Source organism: Anser brachyrhynchus (assembly GCF_964034855.1).
Source record: "Anser brachyrhynchus genome assembly, chromosome: 26".
NCBI lineage: Eukaryota > Metazoa > Chordata > Aves > Anseriformes > Anatidae > Anser > Anser brachyrhynchus.
Window position 1 is genome coordinate 2,366,260 of NC_137719.1, and position 19,106 is coordinate 2,385,365.

The following is a 19,106-nucleotide window of genomic DNA, read 5'->3' on the forward strand; positions in this document are numbered from 1 at the left end:
GGGGTGGCCCCGAGGGACGGGGACTGAAGTAAAAGGGGTTTTCTGCGGGGTCCTGCCCTGCAGGGTGGTCCTGGAGCTGTGCGGGAACCCCGATCCCTGCCCGGGGTGGGGTGGGACGGGGAACCCTCCCTGAGCACCCCACTGCCATGGGGACAGCCTGGTGGGACGGGGACAGCCTGGTGGGATGGGGATGTCCTGGCAGGATGGGGGCACCCTGGTGGGATGGGGACACGTTGGTGGGATGGGGAATGGGGGCACCCTGGTGGGATGGGGATGCCCTGGTGGGACGGGGACACCTTGATGGGATGGGGACACCCCGGTGGGACGCGGACACATTGGTGGGATGGGGACAGCCTGCTGGGATGGGGAATGGGGACACCCTGGTGGGACAGGGACACGTTGGTGGGATGGGGACACCTTGGGGGGACTGGAATGTCCTGGTGGGACAGGGGGACCCTGGTGGGATGGGACACACCAGCGGGATGGGGTCACCTCATTGGGATGGGGACATCCTGGGTGGGACAGGGGCACCCCGATAAGATGGGACAGGGCAGGGACACCCTAAGCAGGACGTGGGGACCCTCGGTGGGACAGTGACATCGTAACAGCAGGGGGACACCGTGGGCAGGGCGGGGGCACCCAGAGAGGATGGGGGGGGGGGGGGGACACCAGATGGGAAGGGGGGACCCAGAGGAGGGGGGCACCCTGGGTGGGATGGGGGGGCCCTAAAGGAGATGGAGAACCCCAGATGGGATGGGGGGGACCCTGGATGAGATTTGGGGACCCTGGATAGGATGGGGGGAGCAGATGAAATGGAGAACCCGGGATGGGATGGAGGGGGAACCCCTGGGATGGGATGGGGGGTTCCCAAAAGGGGGTGGTGAACCCCAGATGGGATGGGGGGGACCCTGGATGAGATTTGGGGACCCCAGGATGGGAATGGGGGGGGCAGATGAAATGGAGAACCCGGGATGGGATGGGGGTCCCAAAAGGAGACGGAGAACCCTGGATGGGACGGGGGGACCCAAAAGGGGACAGAAAACCCCAGAAGGGATGGGGAAACCCTGTATGGGATGGGGGGGACCCCAGATGGGGTGTGGGTCCCAAAAGGGGATGGAGAACCCCAGATGGGATGGGGGGGACCCTGGATGAGATTTGGGGACCCTGGATAGGATGGGGGGGGCAGATGAAATGGAGAACCCGGGATGGGATGGAGGGGGAACCCTGGATGGGACGGGGGTCCCAAAAGAAGATGGAGGACCCCTGATGGGATGGGGGTCCAAAAGGGGACACAGACCCCCACATGGGAGGGGGGGGGAACCCTGGATGGGATGGGGGAGGGCAGACGAGACGGGGCACCCTGGATGGGGTGGGGGTCCCAAAAGGAGCCAGAGAACCCCAAAACGGGACGGGGGCGCCCCGTCTGGGACGGGGGTCGCAAAAGGGGGATGGAGACCTACGAATGGGATGGGGGGGGACCCCGTCCGGGACGGGGGGCACCCTGCACAGAACGGGGGGGGTCCCAGCGGAGCCGGAGCCCCCGGGATGCCCCGGGGGAGCGGGGGCCGGGCGGGGGGGCACCCGGCGGAGCCGGAGCCCCCCGGGCCGGGGCGGACCGAGGCCGGGAGCCGGGGGGGGGGGGACCCCAGCGGGGGCCGCGTGCCGGGGGGGGCTCGGGGCGGTGCGAGCGCCCTGCCCTGCCCCGCGGTGTCGGTTTGCAGCCCCCGGCTCCCTCCCCGCCCGCCGCCCCGCGCATTCCCGACCCTCCCGGGCGGCGGCGGCGGCGGCACCGGGAGCGGCACCGGGAGCGGCCCCGGCACCGGGAGCGGCCCCGGGGGGGGGCAGCGATGCCGCAGCTGGAGCCGGCGGGGGGGGACGACCTGGGGGCCCCCGACGAGCTGATCGCCTTCCAGGACGAGGGCGAGGAGCAGGACAAGGGCGCGGGGCGCGGCTCGGCCCACGGCGACCTGGACGAGCTGAAATCGTCGCTGGTCAGCGAGACCGAGAGCCGGGGGGGCTCCGGGGCCGGCTCCGACGCCGAGGTGAGGCCGGGCTCCGGCGGGAGGCCGCGAGGCCCCGGCCCGTTCCGCGCCCCTCACCGCGCCCCCCCCGCTCCCCCGCAGGCGGAGCGGCCCCCCCCAGCCCCGGGAAAGTTTCCAGAAGCCGCGGGACGCCCTCGCCGAAGGTACCGGTGCCCCCCCCCGCAGCTTTGCGACTTCTTTGTTCCCCCCTCCCCGCTCTCCCGGTGCCTCCCCCCCCCGCCCCTTCCCCCGGTTGCGCCCCCCCTCCACCTCCCCCCCCCCCCCCCAGGAACCGGTCCCGCCCGGCCCCCGGTCCCCGCCCCCCCCTTCGCAAAAAAAAAGCAAACCCGGATCCGTCCCGTGCAGAGGGACCGGCCCCGGACCCCCCTCCCCCCCCCCCAAAAAAAAAAAATCCACCGGAGGAACCGGGAGCGCGCCCCCCCACCCCCCCTCGCCCCCCGCAGCCCTTTCCGGGAGCGAGCGGCGCCGCCCCCCCCGCAGGATCGAGCCCCGGCCCCCCCCCGCCCCGCAGCCGGCCCGGACCCCCCCCAGCCCTGCGGGCGGCGCCCCCCCCCCCAGGAACCGGCCCCGGGCCCCCCCCCCCGCCAGGGCAGCCGGGACTGCCTGGGCAGAACCAGCCTAGGAGCCCCCAAGAGGGTCTGGGACCCCCCCCCCATGCGACTGGGACCCCCCCATGGGACTGGGACCCCCCCATGGGACTGCCCCCTCCATGGGACTGCCCCCTGCTCCAGAGAATGGGATCCCCCATAAGAGTGGGACCCCCCCCATGGGAGTGGGACCCCCCCTATAAGACTGGGACCCCCTCCACAGGCCCCCCCTCTGGGGGAAGCTGACCCCCACAGTGCCCCCCCTTGAACACCCATGGGACCAACCCCAAGCCCCCCCCCCCGACCTCCTGACCCCCCCTCCTTTTCTCCCCAGTGGTGAGACGACAGCAAGATGGGGGTTTTTTTAAGGGCCCCCCCTACCCCGGCTACCCCTTCCTGATGCTCCCCGAGCTGGGCAGCCCCTACCTCTCCAACGGAGCCCTGTCCCCCGGCGGCGCCCGCACCGTAAGTGCCCCCCCCTCTCCGCCCCCACGACCCCCAGTGCCGGGGGGGCCAATTTGGGGCCGCGCGGAAGCGATGCTCGAGCCCTGGCCCCGCTGCGGTCAAGGGCCGTGGACTCGTGCCCCGGCTCGTTTGCGCGAAGGAAGGTGACGGGATGGCTCGGCGGGGGCAAAAAAAGAGAAAGAAATGGGGTTTGGTCCCTTTTGGGGCGCTCGGTCCCTTCCAGGCGGGCTGCAGCGCCGCTCTCATGGCAAGTTCGGGGCATTTGGGGGAGTTTTGGGGGAGTTTTGGGTGTTTGGTCAAGTTTTGAGTTTTGGTCAAGTTCTGGGGTTTGGGAGACTTTTGGGGTCTGATCAAGTTTTGGGTGTTTGGTTGAGTTTTGGGTTTTGGTCGAGTTTTGGTATTTGGTCAAGTTTTGAGTTTTGGTCAAGTTCTGGGCTTTGGGAGACTTTTGGGGTCTGATCAAGTTTTGGTTGTTAGGTTGAGTTTTGGGGTTTGGTCAAGTTTTGGGTTTCGGTCAAGTTTTGGGGTTTGGTCAAGTTTTGAGTTTTGGTCAAGTTTTGGGGTTTTGGTTAAGTTTTGGGGTTTTGGTCACGTTTTGGGGGTTTGGGTGAGTTTTGGGGGTTTGGTTGTGTTTGGGTGAGTTTGGGGCCTTTGGGCGACTTTGGGGCGCGTTGCGGGCGCCCGCTGGCATGCACGGCCCAGAAACCTGACCCCGGGCTGCGCCGCCTTTCTCATTGAAAAGGGCTCCCTGCGACTTCCTAAAGCTCTTAATGGGCTGACATTGTCTGGCCCTGCTTTGGCGTTTAGAAAACTGATTAAGCAAATTGAGCGAGCATTAGGGGAGAGCGGCCCGGCCCCCCTACAGCATCCCCCTGCATCCCAGGCGCTCCCGAAACGCGCGAAGCACCCGAAATCCCAACCGAAATCCCAACCCGCCGGACGCCCTACACCTAAACCCATCGGCACGGCAGGAAAGGTGCCGTGCCCCGGGGATATGGGGGCTGCGCCCACGCGGGTCCCCCCGGCCCCGGCCGCACGCTGCCACATCTCCGGGCGCGTTTCTCGGCGGGACGCAGAGCGACGCCGGGCGGCTCACGGCGCGCGAGCCCTGGAGGAAGCGGCGTTCCCATATGGGAAATGCGGAGGGTGGCACAAGTCGCTGCGGTCACTTTGGGGGTTTAAAATCCCCGGGCGGGCTCCTCGCTCGGGGTCTTGTTTTCCGGTGGTTTTCCATTTTGCTGTGTTTTTCTGCTTTCCCCCGAGGGGCCGCTTTTGGATGGCTGGGGGCGAATCCCGTCGGGGCGTGGGGAGGGCAGGGGGGCCTAGGGGCCGGGGTTGCACAAACCCCCACGTGCTTGGCCGCCGGCCGGCCGCTGCATAAAGGTTAGATTCCCAATTTGTCACTATTGGTACCGCTCCGTTTTGTAGCCGATGCGCCGCTGGCCGCCGTCCCAAATACCAGCGAGGAATAAGGAACGATTACAGGGGACAGGGTTTGGGTAGGGATTTGCGGAAAACGGCAGCTGAGGCTGCTTCAACGGAGCCCTGGAGGCCCCCAAAAGCCCCCGGCGTGGGCGCAGGGGGTCAGGGGGGAGCAGAAACATGAAGATCCCCGGGGGCTTCATCGCTGCGTCGCCCCGGCGCCCGCAGGCACTGTCTCTGTGCGGATGCATCCGCCGCCCGCCCTCGGCCCCAGAGGCTTCGTGGCAAGCTGCGGCACGCGCGGCGAGGAGGCGGGCGGCCACCGAGCGGCCCCAGCAGGGTGCTTTTTTGCCTTTTTCCTTCTTTCCCCCTTTCCTCTTCCCCCGTCGCAGCGAAGGGTGAGGGGATGCACAGTGCCCGGCCAGCCTGCCGTCCTACCACCGCCATGCCCATGGAGCCGTGCAAAAAAAACTAGAAAAGAAAAAATCAAAGAAGGGTTTGGGGTGAGCCCACCCCGTCCCTGCACCCGGGGGATGCTTGGGGCAGGCGACAGCTGCTGGGGACCTGGGGTGCTGTACACGGACACCGGCACTGCCCAGGGATGCCCGGGCAGCAGGGAAACCTCCTGGTGACGTTGGGGACAATGGCAAGCGAGCCGGCGCTCCCGCACCTCTCCTCTCCAAATTATTTAGAAATCCGGCAAGGCAACGCCGTCGTGTGCCCAAGCTGGGTGACAACGCGCCCGTCCCCACGCAGAGCGGGCAGGCAGCGAAGCACCGGGCTGCTCTCGGTGTTTATTCGGGTTGATTTGCTCTGGTATCACGGGGGGCGTTGCTGCCCCCGGTGTCGCTTTCTGGCGGCTTCCCAAAAGCTCCCGGTGGCTGAGGGTGGCGTTTTTTGGCGCAGCGTTGCCAGGCTGCTCTAAGCCGGCGGAGGAATTCAGCGGGTCTGGCGGCAGCGGTGCTCTTTGGGGTGTTTTAGCCCAATTTTCTCCGTGGCTGCGCCGGAGCAATGGGAATGGGGGATCAGTGGGATGCAGGCGTTGAGAGAGCGAAACCTGAGGCTCCCGGAGAGCGTGGGGACCGTAATCACCCCAAACAGTGACCGTGAAGGTGCCCAAGGAGGGGATGGAAAGGAAAAGCTCGGGCCTTGTGCGCGGCCATGAACCCCAACGCCTCTGTGCCGGATCCATCCCATCCTCTTGAGCATCTTGTAGAGCAGAAACGGGTGAAACCGCTCAACCTCTGGCTGCGAAATGGCCTCGCCGCATCCGGAGCCTCCAAATCGCCCCCGTGCATCCTCCTCTTCCTCCGCTGCGGCTCCTGTGGGGAGCATCCGCGTTGGCAAAGGGGAGAAACCTTCCCGCGAGGTTGCAGCCGCCCCGCAGCCGGCAGCTCAGCCCCAGGAATTCGAGGCTCGAGGCGAACCTTTAAAAGCCACCCGAGCACCCCGCAGGGTGTGGAAGTTGGGCCGAGGCACCCAAACAGCTTCCCCCACGGGCGCTGCCGCCATGCGCTCGGCGTTAACGCGCGTCGGTCCCGAAAATAAATGAGATGTTTCTGAAAAACCTGGGCTTGTTTCGGCTCTTTCCCCGGGCCGCGTTCCTGCGATGAGCTCGCGATACCCGCGCGGGCTGCCGTACAGAGGCATATCTGTCTGCAAAAGAAAATATCTCCTCTTAAACACGCGGGACGCGCCTGCCAAGAAAAATGATTAAAATACAGATCTTGGCACGGGCAGGGCTGCGCCAAACGCCGGCGGCTCCCGACCAGGGCGGGAGGGCTGTGTGCGTGCCGGGGACGGAGCCGCCGCGATGGTGCTGGATTTTGCTGGTTTCGTTTTGTTTTTCATGGTTTGGGAACCTTCTGCTCCCCGCTGTTTGGTTGGACGGTGCCGGAGCAGCTCGGGTGGGTGCCGCCGCCGAAACCCAGTGGGGACGTCGTGGGGAGCCTGGCCCGGAAGATGTTAAGGACAGGGCTTGGGGCACGTTTTGGCTTCCCGGTCTCACCCCGTGCAGCCACGGGGCCGCTCGCTGGCAGCCGGGCACCCCGGGGCCGCGCCGTGCCTCGGTTTCCCCGCGGGCCGCAGAGGTGCTCCTCGCGCTCAGCCTTTGCACACAATGGCCCCTTTATGTCTGCTCCTTAATTATGCTATTCGGCTAATTACCCTGTTTTTTTTTTTTTTTGGCTAAATGAGACCTACGGGAGGTTTCCACTAACCCCCCCGCCCCCCCCCCCGCTCCCCGCTTTTCCCTCCGCCCCCCTCCCTCCCTTTTCCAACACGATTCACAAATTAAAGCAATGAAGTAAGTGCTCCAGGCGACTCTCATAAGACCTGGTTTTGTTAAGGGGACTTAACGCGCATTCATCATCTTTCTGGTATTCCGAGCAGCTGCTTTTCATTAGCGTCTCTTCCTTGAAGTCGCGGGCGGTAGCGGGGAAAGAGGAGCCCGAGAGCAGCGCCCGGCGCATCCCGGCCGGAGGAGGATGCTCGCGCCGTGCCCCCTGCCCGCACCGCGATTTGGGAAAGCGGGAGGCACCCCGGGGGGGGGTGGAGGAGGAGGAGAGGGAGGAGGAGGAGGAGGAGGAGGAAGGGGCGGGGGTGATGGCGATAGCTGGCTTCGCGGCGTGTTTTGGGGTGGTTTTTGTAGTGATGTCAGCCCGGCTGCACGTGAGCGCTTGCAATCCCGAGCGCTGGGAATCCCAAACCGGGAGTCCCATGGGTGCCACCCGGGGGGGCAGAGCCCCCGAGCCCGGCCACAGCATCGCAGGACGCAGGGACGCCGTCTCCGGAGGTTTTAGCCCTGAAAAGCGGGGGATTTGGGGCAGGCTGGGCCACCTTGCTGCCGCAACACGGCTTCGAGCAGCTGCTGCCCGCGTCCCTGTCCCTTTGCACGGGTTTTTGGTCCCCTGGGAGCTCGGGGCCGGGTTAAACCCCGCTCCCTGGGGCCGGGGGCTCCGGAGCTGGGGGGATTTTTTCACCGGGACAGCCAGAGCCCTTTGCACCGCTCGCGGCCGCGTGAGCGCGGGATGAATGGAGCCATTCAGCCTGACGGACGGGAGCTGAAAGCTGCAGACAAAAGCCCCGGGGCGGCGGGGAAAAACTTGTTGCCACCACCAGGTTTCGGGAGGGTGGTGGCGGCGGTGGGGAGGGGAAGTGCTGGCGGACGGGGGTCCATAACGCGCGGGATGCTCGCGTGTCCCCGTGCCAGGAGCCGGCTGCGTCCCGCTTCCTCCCCGCCGCCACCGGGGCCAAGCTGCTGGGCAGATGCCGCCCGGCGTCCCCGACACGGTGGCACAGGGTCGGCGGCTGGAGATACAGTCAGCTCAAAGTGCTGCCTCCGAAAGGCTTCTTCTTTTTTTTTTTTTTTTAAAATTTATTTTTCAGCTCCCGGGTTCTTTTCCTGCTCTGCGCAGCCCGGCGCGGTTGTCCTTTCCCGCTTCTTGCTGATGTGTTTGGGCTCCGTCGCGGGAACGGCCGAGCATCCTTTTCGCAGGGGTCACGAAGTCCCCGCATCGCGTTGCTCCCGCCCCAAAAGCAGCCTCCCCCCACCTGGGGTGGCTTTGGCCGCCTCATGTCACCCTGAGAACACCAGGAGGGGACAGGACACGTCCCTGTGGGCACCCCGAGCCCCTCTCCGGGGACAGCGCTGGGGAAAGGGCTGCACGCCGGGCTCCGAGGTCAATAATTGACCCCAAATCCGTTTAAAGCATTGTCTTGGGGGGGCAAACACCGACGGCCCAGCTTGGGGTCGGATGCCACGTAGGGACTGTGGTGTGAAGGCGAGCGGCAGGGCCTCGCAGGGGGATTTCTCCTTCGCCCCCTGCTCAGCCCCTGCTTTGTGGGCTCGCCCTCGGGAAAGGTCTCGGCCCCGCGCAGCCGCAGCCAACATCTGGAGGAGCCGCTTCGGCTGGGGCGGGCTCGGAGGGGAGCGAGGCGGGGAGGGGGCGATGATTTACGGCTTGTGTCCCGGGCTGTAAATCCCAGCTGTAATTGGGACCTCTCCCTCCCTAATTGGCTGCAGGAAAGCGAAACGCCGCGGCTCCCGCGCAGGGGTGCGGGGACGGGCGACGTGCCGTGCGGGGATGTGGTGCTTTTCTTATTTATTTTTCCCTTTTTGGCATCGTTCAGGCTGGAAACAGCCCCGGAGCGAAGGATGCCTAATCCCAGTGCAGCTCTAGCATCTTCCAAGTGTGTTTACCAAGAGTTTTTTTCAGCGTTTCCCAACGCACTGAGCTTTACAACCTGCAGAACCACCAGAGCCTGGCGTGTCCCACGCAGGACAAGCTCAAAATACAAACAAAATGTGGGATTACCGTGCCCTGGAGCCCTTTCCCCTGAGTTTTCTGCATTTTCCCCAAAGCACAGCGGCAGTATGGCTCTGCATGGGGTGAACGCCGGTGCTGAGAGCCTGGCGTGGATGCTGATGCCAGCTGATTTGGGGGCATTTAAATGAGATTTCCCCCCTGTGTGGGACTTGCTGTAGCTTCCCTCATCCCACAATTGCCTTCAAGCAGGAGGGTTTTGCCCCTTTTTTGCCCCATTTTTCGGGCACAACGGCTGCAGGCGCCATCCCCACATCTCTGCTCGGAAACCTCCTTGGCGACACCCTCCAGGCTTCGAGAGATTTGGGGCTTCTGCAGCTTTTTGCTTCTTGGGAGAGGCGTTAAGTGAATGAAGGGCGATGAGGCCACCCTGGGCCTGGTGGCTCTCAGCGTGGAGCCCACAAAACCCCTTTCCCTGGAAAATTGCATCCCTCGTGTGTTGGTGGATTTAGCCCAGCTGCCCAGCTCTGGGAACTGGGAATGTGGTGGGACCAGGGCATCCCGTGGATAAAAACCCAAGTGACCAATACCCCGACGAAGAATTTGGGGGGCTCCGTTAAGTGCCCTGTGCAACACGGCTTGCTGCCTGCTGCTCAGCCCTCTCCTCCTGCAGCGTGGTTTCGGCACGCGTTTTGGGGGAAAAAGGGCCAGAGCGGAGGCGTTTTGGGGGGAGGGCGAGCTGTCAGTTATCCCGCAGCTGTGTAAACAGGCTGGGAGCGAGGAGGGCTCGGGGGCTGCGGTGGGGGCACGCTCCGGCTCGCCGAGCCCGCCGGCTTTGAGAGCGCCAAGGAATTTGGTACTGGGAAAAAAGGGGGGGGGGAGGCCTCGGGATGGGGCAGGGGTCCCGTGGCTGAGTGGTGTCAGGGGATCCCCTGGTGCTTCTACGGCTCACCCGGGGAGGTTTGGGGATGGGGACGAGGTGGCCGGGTACCGGCATCGCCTGCATCCAGTGGTTCCTGCAGGCTTGTTCCCGTGCACAGTCAAAACCCACTGTGGGGTTTTCTGCACTCAGAGCCTTCAGACAGCTTTTTCCCCCCCTAAAAAACAGCTGAGGGCTGATGTTTGGGCCGCAAACGGACCTTTTCTCTCCCCACATGAGAAGCTGGTGGTGGCTGAGCCCCATGGAGAGGAGCCCTGGGGTGCTGGGACACACATCAGGATGTGGGATTTCAGGACATGATGCTAGGACACGCTGTGACCAGGACGTTAATGGGAAACCCCGAGAGGACGCCGGGACCTGCAGCAGGAGGATGGGAAATCCTGGGAGAAGACATGCTGGGACGCACAGCACCAGGACACACACAGCTGGGACACACAGCACCAGGACGTACAGCGCTGGGACGCACAGCACCGGGACACGCAGCACTAGGGCACACAGCACCAGGACGCACAGCACCAGGATGCACAGCGCTGGGACACGCAGCACCAGGGCACACAGCACCAGGACACGCAGCACCAGGGCACACAGCACCAGGACGCACAGCACCAGGACGCACAGCACCAGGATGCACAGCACCAGTGGGATCTGTAACCCCGCTGGGGTTTGCACCACCAGGGTATTGCAGCCCTCAGCAGTGCTGTGTTGGGATCTACAACAGCGGGGTGCGCGGTGCCAGGATGTGCACCAGCGGGATGCGCGGTGCTGGGACACACAACGCCGGGGTGCAGGACACCACGATGCACCGCACCGTCTTTGGGGCTTTTCCCCACTTCCCCTTTTCCAAGGAAAGCATCTCACCGGGAAGGAGCCCCGTGTGCGGAAGAGGAGAGGAAATCCGCTCATTAAAGTCCCTAATTGGGCATTAGGGGATCCCGCGGCGTTTGCGCCTCCTCCCCGAGCACGCAGGCGAGCCGCTGCCACCACCGCCACACGGCGCAGCCCCCCCGGGGCCCCCAGCCCCTCGTCCGGCCACGGGGGCTCACCCGCCCCGGGGGGGGGACGGGCAGACAGGAGGGCTCATTGTGGTCCCACAGCTCTGGCAGGGAAGGGGTTAACCCCCCTGGTTTTAATTGGGGGGGGGGTAACGAGGAACCAGAACTTGCTCTAATCTCTCTGGAATGTGACCGATTTTCAACTATTTTCCTCCTCTTTTTTTTTTTAATAGCTCCAATCTGCTGCTCTCGCGCGGCTCCCGCACGTGGTGGTACAGTGGGAGCCTGTGTCCGCGGCTGGGGCCTGGGGGGGTTGGGGGGGGGGCCTTCATTTTTCCACATTACCACTGAACCGTTCGCCAGCTCCCCCCCCTCTTTGTATATTTTGAAAGGGTCCCCCTTCCTCTCCCCTCCCCGGCCTCCTGAAACGGCTTCAAAATGAGAAGCAGCCTTTTATATACGGCCTTTCCCGAGCCGCCGTCCCCCAGCGGCTTCTCCGCTTACAGAATAGACGAGAAAGCCCCCTTTGTGATGGGGGCAGCGGGCAGGGGGTGGCGAGGCGGAGCGAAAGGCGCCCGCCGGGGCCCTGGGGATGCGCGGGGCACCTCCTGCGTCACCCCGGGGATGCGCGGGGCACCTCCTGCGTCACCCCGGCACGGTGGCGGGGCACCTCGCGCCTTGGCGCGATGCAGTCGCGGGGATGGTGGGTGTCCCCCTGGGTGCCCCTGGAGCGGTTGGGTGGGAGGGTGCTCCCCTGTGTCACCCTGTGCCTGGTTGTGGGGACGTCGGGACGTGTTGTGTGTCACCCCAGCACTGCCGTGGGGGTGTTGGGGCGCTTTGTGTGTCACCCCAACATGGTTGTGGGGATGTTGGGGCACTTTCTGTGTCAACCCAATATGGTTTGGGGGATGTTGGGGCACCTCCTGTGTCACCTGGCCTGGTTGTGGGGATGTTGGGGCACCTCGTTTGTTACCCAAATGTGTTTGTAGGGATGTTGGGGCACCTCGTGTATCACCCCAGCAAAGGGGGGCGTTGGGACACCTCATGTGTCACACCAACATGGTTTGGAGGTGTTGGAGCACCTCGTATGTCATCCCAGTATGGTTGTGTGGATATTGGGGCACCTCGTTTGTCACCCCCAACATGTTCATAGGGATGTTGGGGCACTTTCTTTGTCACCCCTATATAGCTGTGGGGATGTTAGGGCACCTCGTTTGTTACCCCAGTGTGGTTTTGGGAATGTTGGGGCACCTCCTGTGTCACCCGAACATGGTTGTGGAGGTGTTGGAGCACCTCTTGTGTCACCCCAGTGTGTTTGTGGGGGTGTTGGGTGTTGGGGCACTTTCTGTGTCAACCCCACATGGTTGTAGGAATGTTGGGGCACCTCGTTTGTCACCCCAACATGTTCATGGGGATGTTGGGACACTTTCTGTGTCACCCCAATAAGGTTGTGGAGGTATTGGGGCACCTCCGGTGTCACCCGAACATGGTTATGGGGATGTTGGAGCACCTCATGTGTCCTCCCAGGATGGTTGTGGGGATGTTGGGGCACCTTTTTTGTCACCTAAATGTGTTTGTAGGGAAGTTGGGGCACCTTGTGTGTCACTCCAACATATTTTGGGGATGTTGGGGCACCTCCTGTGTCACCTGGCTTGGTTGTGGGGGTTTTGGGGCACCTCATGTGTCACCCCAGTATGGTTTTGGGGATACTGGAGCACCTCGTGTGTCACCCCAACGTGTTTTTGGGGATGTTGGGGCACCTCGCTTGTCACCCCAGCATGGCTGTGGGGATGCTCAGGACACCCCATGCGCCACACCAGCACAGCTGTGGGGATGTCGGGGCACCTTGTGCATTACTCTGGCGCGGTCACAGGGATACGAGGGCGCCTCGTGCACTGTCCCAGCACGGCCCTGGGGACACTCGGGGCACCTCGAGCGTCGCCCTGGCACGGCTGCGGGGCCGCGTCCCTAGCTGAAATCCAGCCACACGACGCCGCGGCTTCGGTGGCGCGCGGCACGGCGGCGCGCGGCTGTTTGGAAACAGCGCGGAGTTGTACGGCAGCCAGACCCCGGGACTTCCCCGCCGCAGCCCGGCGGCTTTGATCACCGAGATTTGGAGGGCGCATCAAAGCCAGCGCTTCAGGAAACGGCTCCTACTGTACTGGCGGCGCAGGGTGTACCGCGGGTCACGGCGCGAGCCCGCGCCGGCCACGGGGCCGCCCGCATACCAAGCGTGCTCCGCGCGCGCACGGCGCCCCGGCCGCCTCCGCCGGCGGCCTTTTTAGGAGCGGATCTGGTTACGGCTCCCAGCGCCGGCGGCCCTGGCCCTCCGCTGTCGCATCCCGGTGGGGAAAATCCCGCTGCCCCAAATCTCCCCCGGGGGGAGAGCGCGTGGAGGCTTCAGGACTGGGGAAAGCTGCTCCCGGAGCATCCCCGCGGCACCACGCAGCGCCGGCTCCAGGTGTTGAAGCAAAGCACGGGCAGGTTTTGGGGGGATCCCCTGTGCCGGCAGCTGTGGGAATGGTCAGACCCTGGGAAATCCTCGCTTTGGGCTTTTCTGGGGCTGTGCAGCAGCCGCTGGTATTTCATGCATCTTTTTGGGGTCTGGGGAGAGGCTTGGCAGCAAAACCCCAACGGCTCCATCCAACCTCCAGTGACAAATGGCAAATCGCCACCTTGGGAACTTCCCTTCTTGCTTTAACCTTCCCTGGGTGACTCCCTGGTGTGCCAGCGGGATTCTCAGCGTGGCTCTGGGCTCCCAGCGGGCAGTACTGGTGCTGCCGGGAGGCGCTGGCAGGACCGGGGCACGCGGGGATGCTGGGGGTGCTGGGGGGTGCTGGGGATGGGGGGGGAATGGAGATGGAGGGGGGGGGATGCGGGGAAATAGGTACTAGAGGGGGTACTGGAAATAGGGGGGTACTGGAGATGGGGGTACTGGGGATGGGCAGGTACTGGGGATGGAAGGGGGTTCTAGAGACGGGGAGGTACTGGGGGTGGGGGGTACTGGTGATGGGTGGGTACTGGAAATAGGGGGGTACTGGGGATGGAGGGGGGGGAATGGAGATGGGGGTACTGTGGATGGTGGGGTACTGGTGATGGAAGGGGTTCTGGAGATGGGGGGCACTGGGGATGGAGGGGGGTACTGGGGAAGGGGGTTCCTGTGATGGGGGTTACTGGGGAAGGGGGGTACTGGGATGGTGGCGGATGCTGGGGATGGGGAGGTACTGGAGATGGGGGGGTACTGGAGATATGGGGAGATACTGGGGATGGACAGGGGGATACTGGGGATGGGGGGGTACTGGGATGGGGGTTTCTGGGCATGGGAGGGTACTGGGATGGGGGTTTCTGTGGGAGGGGGGGTACTGGGATGGGGGTTACTGGGGATGGGGGGTTACTGGGATGGGTGTTACTGGGGATGGGGGGTACTGGGATGGGACGTACTTGGGATGGGGGGTACTGGGATGGCGGGGGATGCTGGGGATGTGGGAGGGGATGCAGGAAGCAGTACTGGAGGTGCGGGGCGATGGAGGAGGGAAGGCCGGGCAGGACGCAGGAGGAGATGCAGGAGGGGCTGGGGGATGGGGGGGGATGCTGGAGGTGGAGGTGGGGATGCTGGAGGCTGGGCCGAGGCGGGAGGCGATGCTGGGGGGGGACACACGGGGCACTATGGGGGGCTGCAGGAGGCGATGCAGGCGGGGATGCATCTTTCCAGAGGTGGAAGAGTTAACGCTCCCCGCAGCTCCTCGCTCCGAGCTGGGCTTTCCTTCCAGCTGCTTCGGATCAGGAAGGTTTGTACGGTGGGGAAATTCCTGCGCGCAGCTGCAGCCCGTCCCGGCCGCATTCCCCAGCCCTGGCATCTCGCAGGACGTGCCTCCCTGCAGCCGGCTGCCGGGAAATGCCTTCACCACCCCCCCCCCCGCCGAAAAACGCAGCACAATGCACCTTTCTTTGGGGGGCCGCTTAGGTCCCGTGCCGGGAACGGAGCGGGGCAAAACGCTCGTCCCACAGCCAGGTTTACGGGCGGGCAGGGGGCAGCCAAAAAGCACCGCCGCGCTCGCCTCCCCGCCAGCCCTTGCGGCGGTCCTGTGCCGTTCCCTTGCGATTCGGGGCTGGAAAGGAAAGGAAAGGGAAGACGTGAGAATTCGAGGAAGGGAAGACGCGAGGGCGCGGGGCCGGGTGCCGGCTCGGTGCGCCAGATGGGGCTGCACGCAGCCCCCGTGCCCTCAGTGCGCCCGCGGGGCGGTGGCGGCTCACACCAGCAGCACTGTGCCTTTGGCCCCAAAATCCGCTTTTGGGGTCGGGTGGAGGGGATCCAGGGCTCCACTATTAATAATAGGGCTCCGCACTATTTACAGGGGCTGCAAGAGCCCCAGGCACCCCCACACTGCTTTCATCACCACCCCACGGTGTCCCCCTGGGTCGGGGTGACCCCGGCCGAGGGCTGGGGGGCGTTTTGGGGCTGGGGGGCGGCGTGACCCCCGGCTCTCTTGCAGTACCTGCAGATGAAGTGGCCGCTGCTGGACGTGCCGGCCGGCGCCACGCTCAAGGACAGCCGCTCGCCGTCGCCCGCGCACTTGGTAAGAGCGGCCCCGCGCCACCGCGTGGGTCCCCGGGGAGAGCCGCGCTCCAAAGCCGGCCGCGATGCCGGTCTGATACCCGCAGGTGGTTTTTTGGGGGGGATATTTTGGTTTTCGCCCTCCCACGTGCTCCCCCCCTCGCTGCCCCACAGTCCAACAAGGTCCCGGTGGTGCAGCACGCCCACCACATGCACCCGCTGACGCCGCTCATCACCTACAGCAACGACCACTTCTCGCCGGGCTCGCCGCCCGGCCACCTCTCACCCGAGATCGACCCAAAGACGGGTGAGGAAAAAGGGGGGGGAGGTGGGTGCAGGGGGGGAGATGGGTGCTGGGAGGGAGATGGGTGCAGGGAGGGAGATGGCTGGAAGGAGGCAGATGGCTGCAGGATGATGGGTGCTGGAAGGGAGATGTGTGCTTGGAGGGACATGGGTGCAGGGAGAGAGATGGGTGCTGGCAGGGTCATGGGGTGCCTGGCACCGCCGTGCCCGTGTTTTAACGCTGCTTCCCCTTGCCCCCCGCTGCCACTGCAGGAATCCCGCGGCCGCCCCACCCGCCCGAGCTGCCCCCCTATTACCCGCTGTCGCCAGGAGCCGTGGGCCAGATCCCGCACCCGCTGGGCTGGCTCGTGCCGCAGTAAGGATGGGCTCACCCCCCTGCGTCCTCTCCTTCCCGCGTCATCTGCTCGTTCCTCTGCAATCTCAGGGCTTGGGAACGGGGACTCCTCCCCGCAGGGAGTCACAAATTGGGAATTTTGGGGACCAAGATCGGCTGGGGCCGGGCTGAGGGTCCCCAGGGCTGGGGGAGGATGCTTATTCCTGCTTCTGTCTGCTCAAGCTCGTGCGTTTGCAGGCAGGGACAGCCCGTGTACTCCATCCCTCCCGGCGGCTTTCGGCACCCCTACCCAGCCCTCGCCATGAACGCCTCCATGTCCAGGTGGGTCCCTGTGTCCAGGTGGGTCTGTGTGTCCAGGTGGCTCTCGGCAGGGACAAGGGACCCCCTTGGATGTCCCCACGCTGGTGCTGGGTTTTGGCCACTTCCCTGAGGACGATGTGGGACGCGGGCCCGCAGCAGCGCTGGCCGTGGGTGCTCGCTGACCTCTGCATGGGTACAGCCTGGCCCCGGGAGGCTGCGGTGGCCTCCTTGGCCAAAAATACCTGGGGATGGTCCCCGTGGGTGAAGAGCGATGTCCCCTGGGCTGGGATACCACGCTGCCAACACGGGCGGGCTCTCACGTGAAGGCAGCCCCTGGACAGGTTGGGGCCGGTGCTCCCGTAACCTCCTCCTGAGGTTCTCAGGAGGGTTTGGGGTGGAACCGGGTCGTTGGCACCCGTGGGGAGCTGACGGGGCCTCCCGCTCCCCCCGCTGCAGCCTGATGTCCAGCCGCTTCTCCCCGCACGTGGTCCCGCCGCCCGCCCACGGGCTGCACCCCTCGGGCATCCCGCACCCGACCATCGTCTCGCCCATCGTGAAGCAGGAACCCGCCCAGCCCAGCGCCAGCCCCGGCGGCAGCTCGTGAGTGGGGAGGGGAAGGGGTGGCCCTGGGGACGGGGACGGGGTCACGTCCACCCCGATCCTGACCCCCCGCCCCGCTCGCCGCAGGAAATCCCCCGTCACTGTGAAGAAGGAGGAGGAGAAGAAGCCCCACATCAAGAAGCCGCTCAACGCGTTCATGTTGTACATGAAGGAGATGAGGGCCAAGGTGGTGGCCGAGTGCACGCTGAAGGAGAGCGCGGCCATCAACCAGATCCTGGGCAGACGGGTACGGGGTCTTCGTTCTCTGAGCCATTGATCGGTTTTCGGCCCCTCCTTTACACCACCTCCATCAACACCTTGGTGCCTCATCCTGGGGCACCACTGGCCCTTGGCAGGGGTCCTGGGGAGGTGGTGGGGACCCCAGTGGCCATGAGATGGCTGGGGCGAGTGGGGCCACGTGTCCTCGGGGCTGGATGCACGGCTCCAGGGTTCACACCGTGCTTTTTTCCTCCCCCCTGCAGTGGCACTCGCTGTCGCGGGAGGAGCAGGCGAAGTACTACGAGCTGGCGCGGAAGGAGCGGCAGCTGCACTCGCAGCTCTACCCGACGTGGTCCGCACGGGACAACTACGTAAGTGGGGACCCCGGGTTCATGGCTGGGGGTGCCGAGGGTGGCAGCAATGGTGCTGAGTCCCCGGGGCTGCTCTGCGGCACCGTCAGCCCCATTTCTCCTTGGGGTCTTGTCGGTCCGGAAAGCCATCACCAACAGGAGCACCCCCTCTCCGGCTGCGGAAAGCCGCATCGGGGCTTGCTAATATTTTGCAGGGCAAGAAGAAGAAGAGGAAGCGAGAAAAGCTGGCCCAGCAGCAAAGCCACGACACGGAGAGTGAGTACCCCCCGGGCGGCCGGAGCCGCGGCGCCCGGCCTGTCGGTGGCTCACGGCCTCCTCCGTCACCCGCAGGCGCGCTGGCCTCCAAGAGCAAGAAGCCGTGCGTGCAGTACCTGCCGGCCGAGAAGCCCTGCGACAGCCCCGCTTCGTCCCACGGCAGCATGCTGGATTCGCCCGCCACGCCGTCGGCCGCCCTGGCCTCCCCGGCCGCCCCGGCTGCCACCCACTCGGAACAGGCTCAGCCGCTCTCGCTCACCACCAAGCCGGAGGCCAGGGCTCAGCTCGCCTTCCTCTCGGGCAAAGCCGCCTCTTCCTCCTCCTCCTCTTCCTCCTCTTCCTCCTCTTCCTCCTCCTCCTCCTCCTCCAGCCTCGGCAGCCCGCCCTCGCTCCTCTCCAGACCCATCCCCTTCACCTCGGTGCCCTCCACGGCTCTCCTCTCCTCGCCTCCGTCCTTCGCGCCGTCCCCGCAGGCTGCCCTGGCCGTGCTGCAGACGCAGCCCCTCTCCCTGGTCACCAAACCGGCTGACTAAGGGGGGGCTCGCCCCCCCGCCCGGCCCGTCCGCCCCCTCCCTGCTGTACGTTGCAGAAGCCACAATCAAGATTCAAATGCAGCCAAACCATTATTGGTCAATATTTGACCCTTTTCTGAACTCTTTTTTTTTTTTTTTTTTTTTGTAAGCAGACTCTGGAGGAAGGTGTTTTTCTGCTCAGAGCTGCTGCCGGCAGTCGACCTAAAGACCGTTTTTATTAAAAAAAGGAAAAAAAAAGGAAAAAAAAAAGTTTTTTTTTTTTTAAAAAAAGAAAGACCCTACTCAAGGTGCCGACGATGGAAATACGCCGAACGCGGCGCTCGGTCTCGGGGGCAGAAGCGAAACGCCGGGCGCTGACCCGGTGCCTCCGGCTGCTCCCAGCCCTCCCGTCCCGCAGCTCCTGCCCCGCTCCGTCCCGCGGTGGTGCCGGGGTGGGCAGGATCTGGGGCTGAGCCCCCCGTGTGTGCGTGCGGGGGGGTTCCCCTTGAATCCCTGTTGTTTTTCACAAAAGGAAATAAAACTACAGCTGCAACTTGCTGCGTGAGCGTGGTCAGTGGGGGAGGCGCTCGCTCCCTGCCCCTCGCCACCTTCGCCCCGGCGGTGCTCGAGCATCGCTGTGCCCCGGGAACCGGCTCGGGACGTGGCTCTGGTGTGGCCCCCCATGGAGCCAAGTGTGGCCCCAAGCCTAAAAGCAGCACCCCAAAACATCAGCGGGCAGGTTTTGGGGTGTTCGCCACAAACCCGTGATGGAGCGAGCCGGCAGCACGCAGCTTGGGAGAGACGCGGGCAGCAGGATGCAGGGCACCAGGTATATCAGATTAAATCGGTTTTTGGGGTGCCCAGGAAGCCGAGGCGGGTGCTAGTGGTGTGTGCCGTACGGCCAGGAGTTGTGGGGTGCCCTGCGCCTGATTCCTCCCAGCCAG

General features: G+C 64.8%; 1 protein-coding gene across 1 annotated transcript; it reads left to right on the top strand.

Moving 5' to 3' along the window:
* The first annotated feature begins 1,747 nt into the window (after positions 1–1,747).
* Positions 1,748–18,715, top strand: TCF7L1 (transcription factor 7 like 1). Its single transcript, XM_080568207.1, is given in 13 exon segments — positions 1,748–2,042; positions 2,124–2,137; positions 2,139–2,185; positions 2,964–3,094; positions 15,207–15,290; positions 15,443–15,575; positions 15,824–15,926; positions 16,143–16,226; positions 16,662–16,805; positions 16,893–17,052; positions 17,288–17,395; positions 17,590–17,650; positions 17,726–18,715. Coding segments are annotated over 13 exon segments (1,722 nt in total). The 5' UTR covers positions 1,748–1,847; the 3' UTR covers positions 18,184–18,715.
* Positions 18,716–19,106: the final 391 nt, after the last annotated feature.